Source organism: Canis lupus, chromosome 28 (assembly GCF_011100685.1).
Source record: "Canis lupus familiaris isolate Mischka breed German Shepherd chromosome 28, alternate assembly UU_Cfam_GSD_1.0, whole genome shotgun sequence".
Lineage (NCBI taxonomy): Eukaryota > Metazoa > Chordata > Mammalia > Carnivora > Canidae > Canis > Canis lupus.
Window position 1 is genome coordinate 29,708,816 of NC_049249.1, and position 14,889 is coordinate 29,723,704.

Consider the following 14,889-nt stretch of genomic DNA (forward strand, 5'->3'; position numbering starts at 1 on the left):
CAATAAGGGTGACCATAATGGTAAGACACTTATCAGACCCCCATCTACCTGAGATGAGTTTTAGCTATGATTAAAAACAAATCTTGACCATATCTAAGATTGATACAGGGCAGCGCGGGTGGCTCAGCGGTTTAGCGCTGCCTGCAGCCCAGGGCGTGATCCTGGAGACCCAGGATTGAGTCCCACGTCGGGCTCCCTGCATGGAGCCTACTTCTCCCTCTGTCTGTGTCCACCCCCCTCTCATGAATAAATAAATAAAATCTAAAAAAATAAGATTGATACAGATTTCTGTTTCTTACTTTTTGGATGTCCAATAGATTGGTACAATTTTAAAAAGTTCTCTTTGTCGGATGGTAAGCATAAATTCCTACTGTATTGACTTGTGTGTCTACATCTTATATGTGTTTGTCTAAATTTGTTTTCTTTTTATTTATTTTTGTAAATAAAGATTTTTATTTATTTATTCATGAGAGACACACACAGAGAGAGGCAGAGACACAGGCAGAGGGAGAAGCAGGCTCCATGCAGGGAGCCCGACGTGGGACTCGATCCTGGGTCTCCAGGATCAGGCCCTGGGCCGAAGGCGGCGCTAAACCTCTGAGCCACCTGGGCTGCCCCTTGTTTTCTTTTTATTTATTTATTTATTTATTTTGAAATTTATTTATTTATTTATTTTTTTATTTTTTATTTATTTTATTTTTTTTCTTTTTAATACATGGTTTAATTTTCATCTTTGGAAGGTACTGCCTTCTAGGTGTCTTTTTGCTTTTTCCTTTACTGTAAATCAAGCTAAGACATTTTGTTATTTGTATCTCCATAAATCTCAGTTGTTCCAAAAGTCATTCTTCACACTGGCATTTGAAGCACGCTCAAACAAAGCATTACTGTTTCCCTCACACCAAATGGAGGTTCGACACAGTAGCCCAATTTTCGAGGCTTTTGGCCACTGGAGAGGAAGTACCACTGCTTATCACTTCTTTTCCAAACAGGAAGCTGAGGTGGCTGCCTGTGGTTAACGAGCTTTCCTCAAGTCACACAGGGATTCATTGGCTCGGGACCATTAGAACCCAGAACACTCCAGTGGACATGCCTGTTCTGCTGATCTCTGTCTAAAGCCTGATTTCCCTTATCCTTTTTTTTTTTTTTTTTTTTTTTTTTTTTTTAAGATTTTATTTATTTATTCATGAGAATACACAGAGAGGAGAGAGAGAGAGAGGCAGAGACACAGACAGAGGGAGAAGCAGGCTTCATGCAGGGAGCCCGACATGGGACTCGATCCAGGGTCTCCAGGATCACACCCTGGGCTGCAGGCTGCGCTAAACCGCTGAGCCACCGGGGCTGCCCTGATTTCCCTTATCCTAAAGGGAATGAAATACTCTAGAATCTCAGGCCCGGAGAGGCCCAAAAGGAATTTTATACAATAGTCTTCCAATGGTCGGTTCAGAACTACAAAGGAGTGGCCTTCAGCTCATCCCAGGCTGCACCCAGAGACTTACCCTGGAAAGGTAAGCAGAGTCCTCCAGTTGTTCATTCCATGAAAACACAACCATGACTGGTGTTTAACCATTAATATCAAGAGGCACCTGGGTGGCTCAGTGGTTGAGTGTCTGCCTTTGGCTCAGAGCATGATCCTGGGGTCCTGGGGTTGAGTCCTGCATCAGGCTACCCAGAGGGAACCAGCTTCTCCCTCTGCCTATGTCTCTGACTCTCTCTGTGTGTCTCTCATGAATGCATAAATGAAGTGTTAAAAAAAAAATCAATATCAACATTGTCCTGCCAACCTTCCCTGCCCGCCTCTCCCATCCATTTCCCAGTGCCTAGAAAGTGTTGTGCATAGGCCTTTCTCATTCTTCTTGCTCTTGTCATATCACATTAGAATCTTCTGTTGCCCTGTGTCTTAATGATACTGTGGAATTCTTGAGAATAGAGTTTCTGTCTTATTCATCTTTGTAGTCCTGATGGCTAGGCTAGTGCCTGGCTCATAGCAACTGCTCAAAACTGGCAAGCGAATAAATAAGCAGTGACCAGCATGGTGGCCAAAACATTCTTTCTACACTCATTCTGGAAAAAAACCATCTTTTTATCCAGCTTTCTCTAGCTGTCACAACAAGGAGACAAATTGTTCTCTTAAAGGAAGAAGACAAACACCTTGTCCACATCACCAAAAGAGTAGAAAATAATTACATTTCTCCCTTTTGAATTTGGGAGAAGAATTTTTGGACCTCATTGAGGGAAAGGCAAATGAACAGATACTTGCTATTTTCTATGATGATTAGGAAAATACCTCCCTGGAACCACAAGTGACATTCTGGTAGTTGGGGCTACAATTAGAGATGGCAAACATTACTCTGGGTTGTGCTGAGTTCCTCTTCTTTCCAAGGCAAAAAGCATTCAATTTTTTTTCTTCTTTTCTCATGGACAAGGAGCCCCAAATTCAGCTTTCTCCTGGGTTCAGCGAGGATGAAGCCTCAAAGTAGAGCCATGTCTCCTAGCAAAGGTTTCTCCTCTCACCCTTGTTGTCCAGCATCGCCTGCACTGCCTTCTGCTGCCCCAGGATGGTCTCTGTAAGGCAGGCAGCAGATGGGAGGAGTCCATTGTCCTCAGTTTAAATCCTCATGGATCATTTCACCTTTCAGAGTCCCAGGGCTCCACCTGAGGACACCCACCTCCAGGCTTCTTGTGAAGCTGTAGAGAGGGAGTGCCCGCCACACAGTGGGCCTGTGGTTAGTAAGAGTTTGCCTATCCCGCAAATGCCCCACTTCTGCCCATCCCTAGTGCATCTTTGCTTTCTTTGGAACCTTTCCCCTCCTTTTCTTTGTTGCTTCGCCTTCACCTATTCCCCTCCCAGCTTTTTAAAAATGAATTTTATTTTTTAGAGCAGTTTTACATTCACAGCAAAATTGCATGAGCTTTCAGAGAGCATGCACCTGTCCCCTGACCCCACGTCCACACAGCCTACCTAGCATCCACTGCCCGTGCCAGTGTGGTACGTTTGGTACAGTATGTGAACCTACGCTGAGATGTCATTATCACCAAGGCCATCGCTTACCTTAGGGTTCATTCTTGATGTTGTATGTTCTATGGGTCTGGACACATATGTAAGGACACACTTCCATTAATAGTTTTACTGGAATAGTTTTGCTGCCCTAAACATCCTCTGCTCCCCCTGTTCTTCCTTCTCTGGCCACCTATCCCCTTTTTGTTTATTTTATTTTCTTTTTCAAGATTTTATTTATTTATTAGAGAGAGTGTGTACAAGCAGGAGGGAGGAGCAGAAGGACAAGTAGACTCTCTGCTGAGCGAGGAGCCTGGCCAACTGAAGCAGGGCTTGATCCCAGGACCCTGAGATCATTACGTGAGCCGAAGGCAGACGCTTAAGCAACTGAGCCACCCCTGCGCCCCCACCTATCCCCATTTCGGAGCTGCATCTCCAGTCCTGCCTGCCAACATCTCCCCTTGATGTCCCTTACACACTGCAAACTTAACAAACATGAAACCAAACTCCTGTTTTCTGTCTTCAAATCTATTCTTTGCTGCCTTCCCCCACCCCGCCCAGCACCCAAAGGAGACATTGACTTCTCTCTGCCTCCACAACCACCTCCTCTGTCCAAGAACACTCTGTGTTCTCCCTGGAATTCTTTCCCTGCTTCTCAAGGGCTTTTGGTGGTCAAAGAGGCTTAGTCCCTTTCATCATTTGAGCTCTATTTCAAAAGTGAAAGAAAACACAACACCGAGTCCAGGCCACTCTGTTACGTGTCTCTGGTATCTCTCAGACCCTGCCACTTTTTGGGCTCCAGAGGTTTCCAGCTGTCAACACTTGTATCTCTGTGCTGAGGCCTTTCTTCAGAATTGGGGGAGGCAGTGTGCCCATCCCTGCAGAAAGACAGAAATGAGAGAGCATGATTAGCTCCCTGCCCTGCAGCCCTGCAGCGGCCCTGGGGAAGGGATTTGGTGTAGAGAAACCCCAGCTCTGGATGCCTGGGTGGCTCAGCACAGCAGTTGAGCATCTGCTTTTGGCTCAGGTCGTGATCCCAAGGTCCTGGGATGGAGTTCCGCATCAGGCTCCCTGCAGGAAGCCTGCTTCTCCCTCTGCCTGTGTCTCTCATGAATAAATTAAAAAAAAAAAAAAGAAGAAGAAGAAGAGCTCCCCCAGGTCCCCCACCACTTGGGTGGATGAGCTGAGCTGTGTTTCCCAGAGTGTCTGCGCACGTTAAGTTCTAGCTGCCCAGGGAAGTTACTTCCACCTCCCTCACCTGCATCTCCTGTACCTCCTACGTAAGCTATGTAAGCTACGTTCATTTGAACCCTCGTCTCAGGGCCTAGGAGAACCCAACCCAAAGTAGGGCACAGCACTAAACAAATTGTCACACAAGACGCTATCCTCGGGCTGGTTATAGGATTTAGGTGGAAATATTTATTCGTCTTATGCTCTAGGCGGGGAGTGCTGGTAGAGGATGAATGCCGTCCTCTTCAGTCCCCATCAGCTCCTCTCTATAATGCTAAATGGATCTTGGTTTAGAGACATTGCAGACATCCAAGCTTGAGGCCCTCCTGTCTGCCTCCCAGCCCTCTCCCATTCCCTGAAGCCTCCTAACCCATCGTTCTTCCTTCACTCTTGGCCTCTTTCCCATTTAGTCTCCATCTGGTAGCAACAGTGGCTCTTCTTCAAACACTGACCAGGTCATTTCATCTCCTGTTTACAACTCCCCAATGGCTCCCCACTGCATTAGAGTAAAACCCAAATTTGTACAAGGGCCTGACACAGTCTGAATCCCTGCCTCCTTTCAGAAAACTCACATGCTTGCACTGGGAGCCTCCCCCCCCCCCACCCCATTCCTGCTCTGGCCATACTGGTCTACTCCTACTTCCCCAACCCCCATCCTGCCCCCTGGCTCAGGCTATCCTCTTTGGCAGGAATGCTCTCCACTCACATGTGGCAAGCTCCTTCTCCTTACTAAGGTCACAGCTTAGTGACCTCTTGGTCATCCTCACCAAGAGGACTTCCTTAAAGACTGTGTGTTATTTTGTCTTGACCCTTGTTTGTATCCTTTGTTCAGAAACTTACATTTACCATTACTTTATCTGTTTGTTAGGTATTTGTCTGGCTTCCCTCTTGAGCAGAAACCCAGTAGGGCAAGGGCCACTTCCATCTCCTTCATTACTTTATCCTCAGCACTTAGCACAGGGCCTGGCGCATGACAGACTCCTAGCCAATTTAGAAGAATCTGGCTAAAAATTCACATACATAGGCACTTCTGACCTCCCTGGCTGACACTTCTTTCCCCTAACTGCCTTTGGCCACTATCATCAATGTAATTCTTTGGCAATAAATCCTGTGTGTTTTATCACAAACCTGTCACTGCCTTGAGCTACTATTTGAATCACATTTTGTGTCTTAATCATTTCTGGTGGTTGCAGATTGACTGACTGTTCACCACAAGGACATTCTCTGACATATTAACCATGTGCAATGATCAAAATCAGGGATGTTAACATTGACACACTATTACTGAATCCCCAGGCCATATTCAAATGTCATCAGTTGTCTCAACAACGTCCTTTGTAGCTAGCCACACAAACTTCCCTGACCCTCCATGATCCAATCCAAAATCACACTTTGTACCTTGTTGTCTGTTTTTTTTGTTTTGTTTTTATAGTTTCCTTTAATTTGGAATGGTTCCTCAGTCTTCTATCTTCCTCATCCCTCACAGTACTGAAGAACAAAGCCTGGCTCTTTGGTAGGACGTTCCTCAGTTTGCTTGTCTGGTATTTCCTCATGACTAGGTTTGGGTTCATCATTGTTGACAGGAATACCTCTGCAGTGGTTGTTCCAGAATGTACTTAACCAATCTGCTACTGGTGGAGGTTTGTGTCATTTCAAAATTTTTCCTTGTATTATGATCTTTATACATCCTTGTAGCCAATTTTTGCACATTCTTATCCATATCTTTAGGGCATATTTCCAGAAGTGAAACTATTATGACTAAGGGTTCTGTGTGTATTTATGTTTTTTGGTATGTTTTGCCAAATTGCCTTCCAGAAAGGCTGTGCTAGTTTACGCTCCCTCCACAGTGAGTGAATGTGGTGGTTTCTAGATTTTGCCAACACCAGATCCAAATGGTTTTAAAACATCCTTCTTTCAGCAATCTCTGCTTCTCATGTTGATCTGTCCCCCATTCTAGTTTCTTATATGTGTGACTGGTGGCCCCAAGAGCTTAGAAGCTGTTTAAAGGAAGGGCTTGGGGGGTGCCCAGGTGGTTCAGTTGGTTAAGCGTCTGCCCTTGGCTCAGGTCATGATCCCATAATGGGCTCCCTGCTCAGCAGAGAGTCTGTTTTTCCCTCTCCTCCCTGCTCATGCTCTCTTTAGCTAACTCTGTCTCTGTCTCTCTCTCAAATAAATAAGTAAAATCTTAAAAAAAAAAAAAAAAGGCAGGGCTCAAATGTCTCATTCATCTTTGGGGGTCTCCCATGGTACCTAACTAGGCTTTTTGCTTAATAGTCACTCAATAAATGTCAGAAGAAGGAAATAACAAATGATCGAATGATGACACCGTATGATTGTTAGATTCTGCTCTGACATGCTGGGCTAACAAAAATGGCATCCCAAAGTCTGAGCCCTTACTAGCTGTAGATGAGCAAGTGGTCCAGCCTTTTTTTTTTTTTTTTTTTTTTGGTCCAACCTTTTACTAGTTTCCATTCCTGGGCCTCTGCAGAGCCCCAGAGAATCTGAAATTTTGTCCATGTTGATCCCAGACGTGCTCTTCACCTCAGGCATCCACCCCTGTTCTGGGCTGCTCAGCTTCCTTTTTGCCCTTGCTCCAGAAGTTTCTCTGGGCTGCTGCTGGTCTTCTTGGGTCTCAGTATAGTCACATGCTTTTCTTTCCATTCCCTAGTGCCAGCTAAGACAAGTGACTGTTTTATTTATTATTTAATTATTACTTATTTATTTTTGAAAGATATTATTTATTTATGAGAGACACAGAGAGAGAGAGAGAGGCAAAGACATAGGCAGAAGGAGAAACAGGCTCCCTGAGACAACTCCAATTCAGAACTTGATCTCAGGACCCTGGCATCGTAACCTGAGCTGAAGGCAGACACTCAACCACTGAGCTACCCAGGTGCCCTGACAAGTGACTATTTTAAAATGAAAGTGTAAGGATAACAGATGGGGGTCACAATTCAGATAAAGGCAAAGTTATAGCATCACAGCCACTTGTTAAAAATGATACAATTTTCCTATCATTTGGGAAAACCATGCAGTAGACTCGAAGCAACACTGCATATGGAATCAGAGACTAGTGTTTGAGTCCCACCTGGACAATTTTCTGGTTAGGGTTCTTTTATTTCTCTGGCCTATAATTTCCTTATACTTAAAATTGGACTCATAATATCCCACTTTTCAGGTAGTTTGTACCTTGTTGTTTAGCACATTAATATTATTCATCACTTGCTCTGACCCAAGTATTCCACTATTACTTGGATTAAAAATTTTTTTTATTCAGGTAAAATTCATGTAATGTAAAGTTAATAAATTTATTTATTTACTTAAAGTTGTATTTTTTAAAGTAATCTCTATACTCAGTGAGGGGCTTGAACTCACAATCCCTAAACCAAGAGTTGCATACTCCACCAATCAAGCCAGCCAGGCACCTCAAAAATTAATCTTTTTAAAAAAAGATTATTTATTGGGCAGCCCCAGTGGCGCAGTGGTTTAGCGCTGCCTGCAGCCCAGGGTGTGATCCTGGACACCCTGGATCAAGTCCCACGTTGGGCTCCCTGCATGGAGCCTGCTTCTCCCTCTGCCTGTGTCTCTGCCTCTCTCTCTCTCTGTCTCTCTGAATAAATAAATAAAATCTTAAAAAAAAGATTATTTATTTATTTATTTATTTTAAAGATTTTATTTATTTATTGAGAACGAGAGAGAGCATGAGTGGGAGTGGAAGAGAGGGAGAAGCAGACTCTGCTGAGCAGGGAGCCTGATGTGGGTCTCAATCCCAGGACCCTGGGATCATGACCTGAGCCAAAGGCAGATGCTCAACCACTGAGCCACCCAGGTGTCCCTAAAATTAATCATTTTAAAGTGAACAGTTCAGGAGTGCAGGTGGGTCAGTTGGTTAAGCATCTGCCTTCGGCTCAGGTCATGATCCCGGAGTCCTGAGATTGAGTCCTACATTGGGCTCCCTGCTCCATGGGGCATCTGCTTCTCCCTCTTCCTTTCCCTCTGTGATCTCTCTTGTTCTTGCTCTCTCAAATAAATAAATAAAAACTCTTAAAAAATAAAGTGAATAGTTCAGTGGAATTCAGTACATTCACAGTGTTGGGGAACCAACACTTTTATTTAGTTCCAAAACATTTTCATCACCTCAAGATAAAACCTCATACCCATTAGGCAGGTTTCCCATTCCCTCCAGCCTTGCCCTGCCACCACCAATCTATATTTCTGTCTCTATGAATTTCCTGGCTATGTCACATAGATGGAGTTATACAATATTTGTCTTTTTACATCTGGCTTCTTTTGCTTAGCAAAATGTTTTTGAGGTTCATCTACCATGTAGCCTTGTACATCATCATTCCTTTCTATGATTAAATAGCATCCCATTGTCTGAGCAACAGTTTGCTTATCCATTCATCTTCTGGTGAACATTTGGGTTGTTTCCACCTTTTAACTATTGTGATTGTGCTGCTGTGAATGTCTGTGTTCAATTTTTGTGTGGATGTGCATTTTCTTTCTTTCAGGTATATACATGGATATACGTGCTGGACCATGTATTAATTGTTTAGGATTTTCAGGAACTCAGGGTTTTTTAAGGGAAGGAAAATAGGAATCTTAACAAAATCAGGGGTGATAGAGTGATGCTATATCTTGATTGGGCAGGTGGTTATACAAGTATATGCATTTGTCTAAACTCACAGAACAGAAAGCCAAAAAAAGTGAATTTCATTTCATTGTAGGTTTAAAAGGTATATGACAAGAAAATGTTCATGGACTCTTCACAAAAAATCATTTCATTGTTGTGGGAAAAGATTGGTAATAATAAATACATCCATCCGTGGATGACAAATTAAATGAGTTTTGGTCCAATCATTCAATGAAATGAATATCCTTGTGTCCTTAACTAAAACAAGTTAACGTCATCCCACAGAGACCAGCCAGATTCAGTCTGGAGAGGAGGGGATTCCTTGGAATCCTTGTTAGATCCTAAAGATGTCAGTGTTATAGAGCTTGAAAGTAAGTAACAGAAACATTCTATGACCCAATAATCACTTCATGAGCAGAATTCCCTTTATAGTACATGGGAACAGTTTGTATTCTATACCAACTGGCTTAGCACACTCAAGAACAGATTTTAGGCCACAAAACGTGGAATCTGAGGCTCACTATTGCCATTTAGGGGCCGGCTGCAGCTCTCTAGAGTTCATGCTAGATGGCATCCTCTCTCTATGGATGGAAAAGACTATGACAGCTTCATGGATTAAGTGCTTCCAATCTGCTAGTTCCTGCAGGAGCTCATTTTTAGAGCATGATAACCTGTGCCTTTGTTTCTACAGAAGGGGATCAAATTGCTCCAGATCAATTGGGCCAAGTTAGATATTATACTCTATTTTATATAATTGTCCAAAAAGCAATCTGTGCAAAGCATTACATTTTAAAAAAACTCTTGAGTATTTGATAGATTCCATTTAGCATGTAACTAGCTAGCTGAGACTTCAAGGAGGGAGCAAGTATGTCTCTTTTTATTGGGTCAATTAAATATTCAGATGCCTGCAGTGGCTTCTCTTAGGACAGTAAAAGCTTCGTACTAATGTCTTAGAGATAATTAGGCCCAGAGTCTCTGGAGCAAGAGAAAGTTTATGTTATTACAGCATTAGGGTCGAAACTGCTGGAGCCCCTTTCACCTATGAGTCATCTGGTTTTAAGGGCTCCTACCATTGCATTCATCTTACTTCCTCCTCCTCTTTAAGAAGCAATTCTATCTCTGTCATCATGATTGTATCCACAGTTCCACTGTAGGCTTGTGCTCAAACAAATGAACTTGGCTTTGGTCATGTCTTTGCCTGATAGATGGTAGTCATAAAAAGACCAGAAGTGGTTTTTTTATTTTTTTTTATGATGGTTTGGATTCTTTTCTTGTCTGCATTAACAGAAAATCATTGGCTTTTAAGTAGATTACTAGAAAAGAGGCTGTTTTTCCTCCTCCCACTATGAACTTTTATACTTTTGCTGTGTAATTTCCTTACCAATTTAAACATTTTTCCTCCATTTAAATCTGAGTGCTCAGCACTGAACCAAATAAAAAAATGTCCACCTTTCTGTGCGCCATTTTTGGAGTGAATATCTTGTGTTTTACTCAGTCTGAAAAGTGAATGAAAATTGGTCTGCTTAGTGTTTTTAAAAAATTGGGTGATTGTTTAACAACTGGGCTGATTGCAGAAGACAACTGGATTTGAGGATGGAGGTACAGTCAGATGGGCTTGGAGGTTCTAGGGATGGAGATTGCCAGTGACTTTCTGTGATGCTGACCTCTGATACAAGGAGGGGAGTCTCCTCCTTTTCCCTTTTAATCTCTGATCTTGCAGGGATGTGGGGATTTTGATAGTTAACTGGAATGAGATAACTAGTACCCCAGAGACTTTGGTGGGGCTAGGTCATGCCATATTTGCTCTAAGCCAGTAAATATTGCCCGATACTCACTAGGTATAAGGCACTTACTAGGTTCTATAGGGATGGGAATTGAAAGATGACAGACTCATTTCAGGCCTTCAAGTAGGGAAGGCAGACACCTAAAAAACTGGCTCACTTACCAGTTGACCTGGGACAACAGACCTAGTTCTCTGAGGCCCAGTTTCCTCTACATACAATGGAGGCAACAATTTTCTATCTATTCAAGGCACCAGTCGGCCTACTGTGGAGACGTTCCTAACAGAACATGGCACCAAGAAGGGAGCCTTTCTTTCCCCTAAAGAAGACCGTGTTAAACTGCTACAGTGCCAGGAGCACAGAGACCATGTGTGGCTGGGACCACCAGGAGATTTGTATTGTCAAGAACCTCTTTTCTGAACTTGCATCAGAACCCAATAGGTGGGTGTTTAGATGTCTCAAGGTCATAATCATCTGACAACACGAGGGTGAGGCCTCCCAGCAGATTTATGAAGATTAGGTGGTTCATCGTGAGCCAGCTGCTCAGGCCTCACGTGTTGCTTGGAGATCACTTGTTTCCAAATTGTGATATTTCCACTCCTACCCTCATTTAAAAAATATTACTGATTAGGATGAATAACCGTCTTTTTTTTTTTAAGTGACTTGACTTTAAAGAAAAATATTAAGTAAACAGAAGAATAATCAGTGGTCAAGAGCTTGGCAAAATTTTTAATGTCAAATTTGGTAACCACTGAGACCATGGATGAAGGGACTTCTCAGGAGGGAGTGTAACTGGCAACTACATACTTCCAATCCCACTGTCAGCGCTCATTTCTCCTCTCTGGGAATCTTCCTTGGTGCCTGAAACCATTCTTCCTCTCTGTTTCCAGAGTCCTTGTGCATGAGCCCAAGATGATTCTTACTCCCTTTTATCTCGGTAGTCTTCCAGTTTGCTTTCCTTCCCAGTGGCAGGTTCTCCTGGGAAATCGCTGTTGTATTCCCTACAGTGCGTTGGCGCATAAAGGTAAACTCTGAAGAAGCAAAGAATAAACAGGAGAATGAAAGACAGTTCTCCAGCTGTTTCCTGATGATTAGAAAGCTGTGAGACCAGGGAAGGATTGAAAACTCCAGATTCAGTACTATTCAGAAGGCCAGTTTGATTATTTAGGCAAAAGCAATCTATATTTTCTGGACAAAGATAAGTTTGTGACTTTCCTGAATAGTTGATTTCTAGTTACAAGAACTGTGACCAAGCAGCATCAGAAGAGTAAGATTCCCTGGTTCTTTTGCATTTCCAGTTCAGCTGATCTTGAGTGGATCTGGAAGTTAGTATTTGACATATTCCCATCTCTCTCAAACTCACTGGCTTTTCCATTTGGATTTGTATTCTTGCTTTCAGCCGGCAAGATTCTTACCTATTGATATTTAATAGCATGCTCTTTCTTGAATCAAACCCATTTCTCTAGAGGACTGCAGTTGTTAATGCAGTTAATTGAAAGGAATGGGGCTATAATGGTGGAATTATAGGAAGCTATAATGATGCAATGGAAAACCCCCTTAAGTCTTAATCACTTAGCCAACTGCCTGCTTTGCTTTCTTACAATACAATTTAACTTCACTCTGGCAGCCAAACAGGATAATTGCAGCCAAGTTCTGCTGGCTAGCCTGAGCTAGCCAGAAATTAAGTGCATAGACTCTGAGTCAGACTGCTAGGTTCAAATCCCACATCTTCTACTTCTTCGTTCTGCGACCTTAGGCAATTTATAAAACTTCTCCTAACCTGGTGACTTTATCTATAAAACAGGGCTATGTTCTCTCTACCTCATCCGGATGTTGTGTTCAATGAAATAATCCATGTAAAGCACTCAGCATAGGACCTGGCCCAGAGTCGGATCCAGTAAATCAAGCCATTATCATTCCATCCTCCCATTGGAATGTCCTAATTTCCTCGCAGAGGCGCAGATACTTAAAGTACAACCATTTATTTTGCAGGCAGGATGTATTACCACATAGCAGAGAAAGTAGCTAGGCTTTCACTTGCTAAATGACCATGCAGAACCCACTTATTCTATCTGGGTCTGTTTCACATCTGTTAAATGAGGGGGGACAAGCGGGGTTTTTCAGAGCTGCAAACTCAAATGTCTATCTGTAGAGGCCAGTTAGGTAAAATGAGGCAATCACTGAGGATTTGGGCTGGGTATAAGGTAACAGAATGGTGGGGGGGGGGGGGCTGTGGTTAACTGTAGACCTTTGCTACTGAAAGTGTGGTCCACTGACCAGCAGGATTGATAGAACCTTGGTGTTTGTTAGAAACAGCAGAATCTCAGGACCGACGTAGTGAAACAGAATCTGCGTTTTAACAAGATCCCTAGGTGATCTGTGTGCATATAAGTTTGAGAAGGCTGCTGTGGAGCACATACTATCTAAAGGCATTCAACTTTAGTTGGTTTTGCATTGCTTTGGCCACAGAAACTTTGGGCTGCAACAGGCCTTAGGCCACCAGTTAGCGGCCAGTGACCATTGTAGTTGGTGAGCTCTAGGATTCTTTCAGAAATACCCTATCATTATAAGTTAGGGCTCCCGGCACGTGGATATATAGCCAAGACTAAGCCTGCGTTGCTTAGGACAATGATTCCTAGAGGGGAAGTTCCTAAAAAGTCATCTGCTCAGCTCCCTGCCTTCTGGCAGGCGACCTGTGGTTGCCCCCACGGTGCAGACAAGAGAAGTGAGGCCCAGGGAGACCCGCTGACCCAAGTCGACACCCCGGGAAGTCGTGGTGGTGGTAGGTATATGGCATCAGGAACAAGACCATTCTGTGCTGCTAAAATCTGCAACCGTCCTGGTTTGCAAGGCTTGGAAAGTCCACGGATTTCTGTATGTTCTCCAACGTGTAGTAATTGTTCCTCGCTTCTGCCGGCACCTCCCTGCCACTTCCTGGCAGCCCTGGGGACACAAGGTTTCCTCCTTTTCGGCCGAGCGAGCGGGCCCAGCGCCGGCCTGGGAGCGGATATCCGGCCCGGCCCGCAGGACGCGGAGGAGGCAAAGGCCTCATTGTTCTTGGGGCGGGCCGCCCCTCCCCCAGCCTGCAGGGCTCGCGCACCCCGGGGCACCCAGGGCCCGGGCCCACGACTGGGACCTTCGAAGGAAGCCAGGAAGGGGGGCAGAGAGTAGACCTGAGGTCTGGGGCTCAGAGCACACTGCGGAAAGGCGCTCGGAGCCCCCAGGTCAATACACCCGGATTCGCAAACGTATTTCCAACACGGGCTCGGCGCGGTCCCCCGTTACCGCTCCCCCCTGCTGACTTGGGCGGTTCCGCGTGCGCTCTCGGAAGTCGGGATGTCGGACCGCAAGGAGGGCTGCGAAGGTGCGGGCCCCGCTTGCCGGAAGGCGCCGCGTTAGCACAGCGAGCCGCGTCCCACGCCCGCTGCCCCGGGGGCCCGCCAGGCGCGCGGGGGCGGTCCCGAGCCCCGGGGGGCGCGGTCCGCGTGGACCCGCCGCCGCGCCGCCAGCCCTTGGCCGCCAGGGGGCGCTCGCGCCGCGCGGCCGCCAACGCGGGCCCCCGCGCCGGGTCGCCGCCGACTCGCAGACCCCTTCGCGCCCTCGGAGGAAACAAAGTGCACCTTTGTCAGCGCCCCGGCGCGTGTGTGCGTGTGAGGCGGCGCACACCGGCCGGCCTCAGCGTGCGTGGCCCGCCAGGCTGACTTTCCTCCAGCACAGCCCGGCCCGGGGGCGCGGGACCCGCACCGGCTCCTGCGGGAACGCGGCGCTTCGCCCGCCGCCGCCGCCGCCGCCGGGGCCTGCGGACTTCGCTTTCCCCGCTCTCGGCAAGGCGGGAAACGGGCCAGAGGGATCCCGGCCTCGGGACGGGGGGCTCCGGCTCGGCGGGGCCGCTGCTCCTCGCAGCCCGGCGCCCCCAGCCTCCCCGGGCCGCGCCCGCCTCCAGTCGGGGTGCGGGTCCCGGGGCAGGTTTCCGACTCCCGCCTCCGAGCGCCGCTCCGGCTGCAGCGCAGCGCGCCCGCGGGACTACAAGTCCCAGCAGGCCCCGCGCCACGAGCGCCGAGGCAGGAGGCGCGGCCCTCCCGGCGCCTGCGCAGTGCGACCACCCGAGCCCGCTAGTACCACACCCCCGGGAGGGACGGAGGGGAGGCAGAAGCATCCGAGGCATTAAAGCATCCGAGGGAGCCGGAGGGGTGGAGAATGGAGTGACAGAGAAACGCGGAGGGTGGGGGGTGGGGGGGAGAGTGTTGAGG

General features: G+C 46.2%; 1 protein-coding gene across 1 annotated transcript; it reads left to right on the forward strand.

Annotated features, from left to right (window-relative positions):
• The first annotated feature begins 13,975 nt into the window (after positions 1-13,975).
• LOC119877678 (collagen alpha-1(II) chain-like) lies at positions 13,976-14,807 on the forward strand. Its single transcript, XM_038577981.1, has 3 exons — positions 13,976-14,003; positions 14,084-14,283; positions 14,352-14,807. The coding sequence occupies exons 1-3, from the start codon at positions 13,976-13,978 to the stop codon at positions 14,805-14,807; spliced, it is 684 nt and encodes a 227-aa protein (XP_038433909.1).
• The last annotated feature ends 82 nt before the right edge of the window (positions 14,808-14,889 follow it).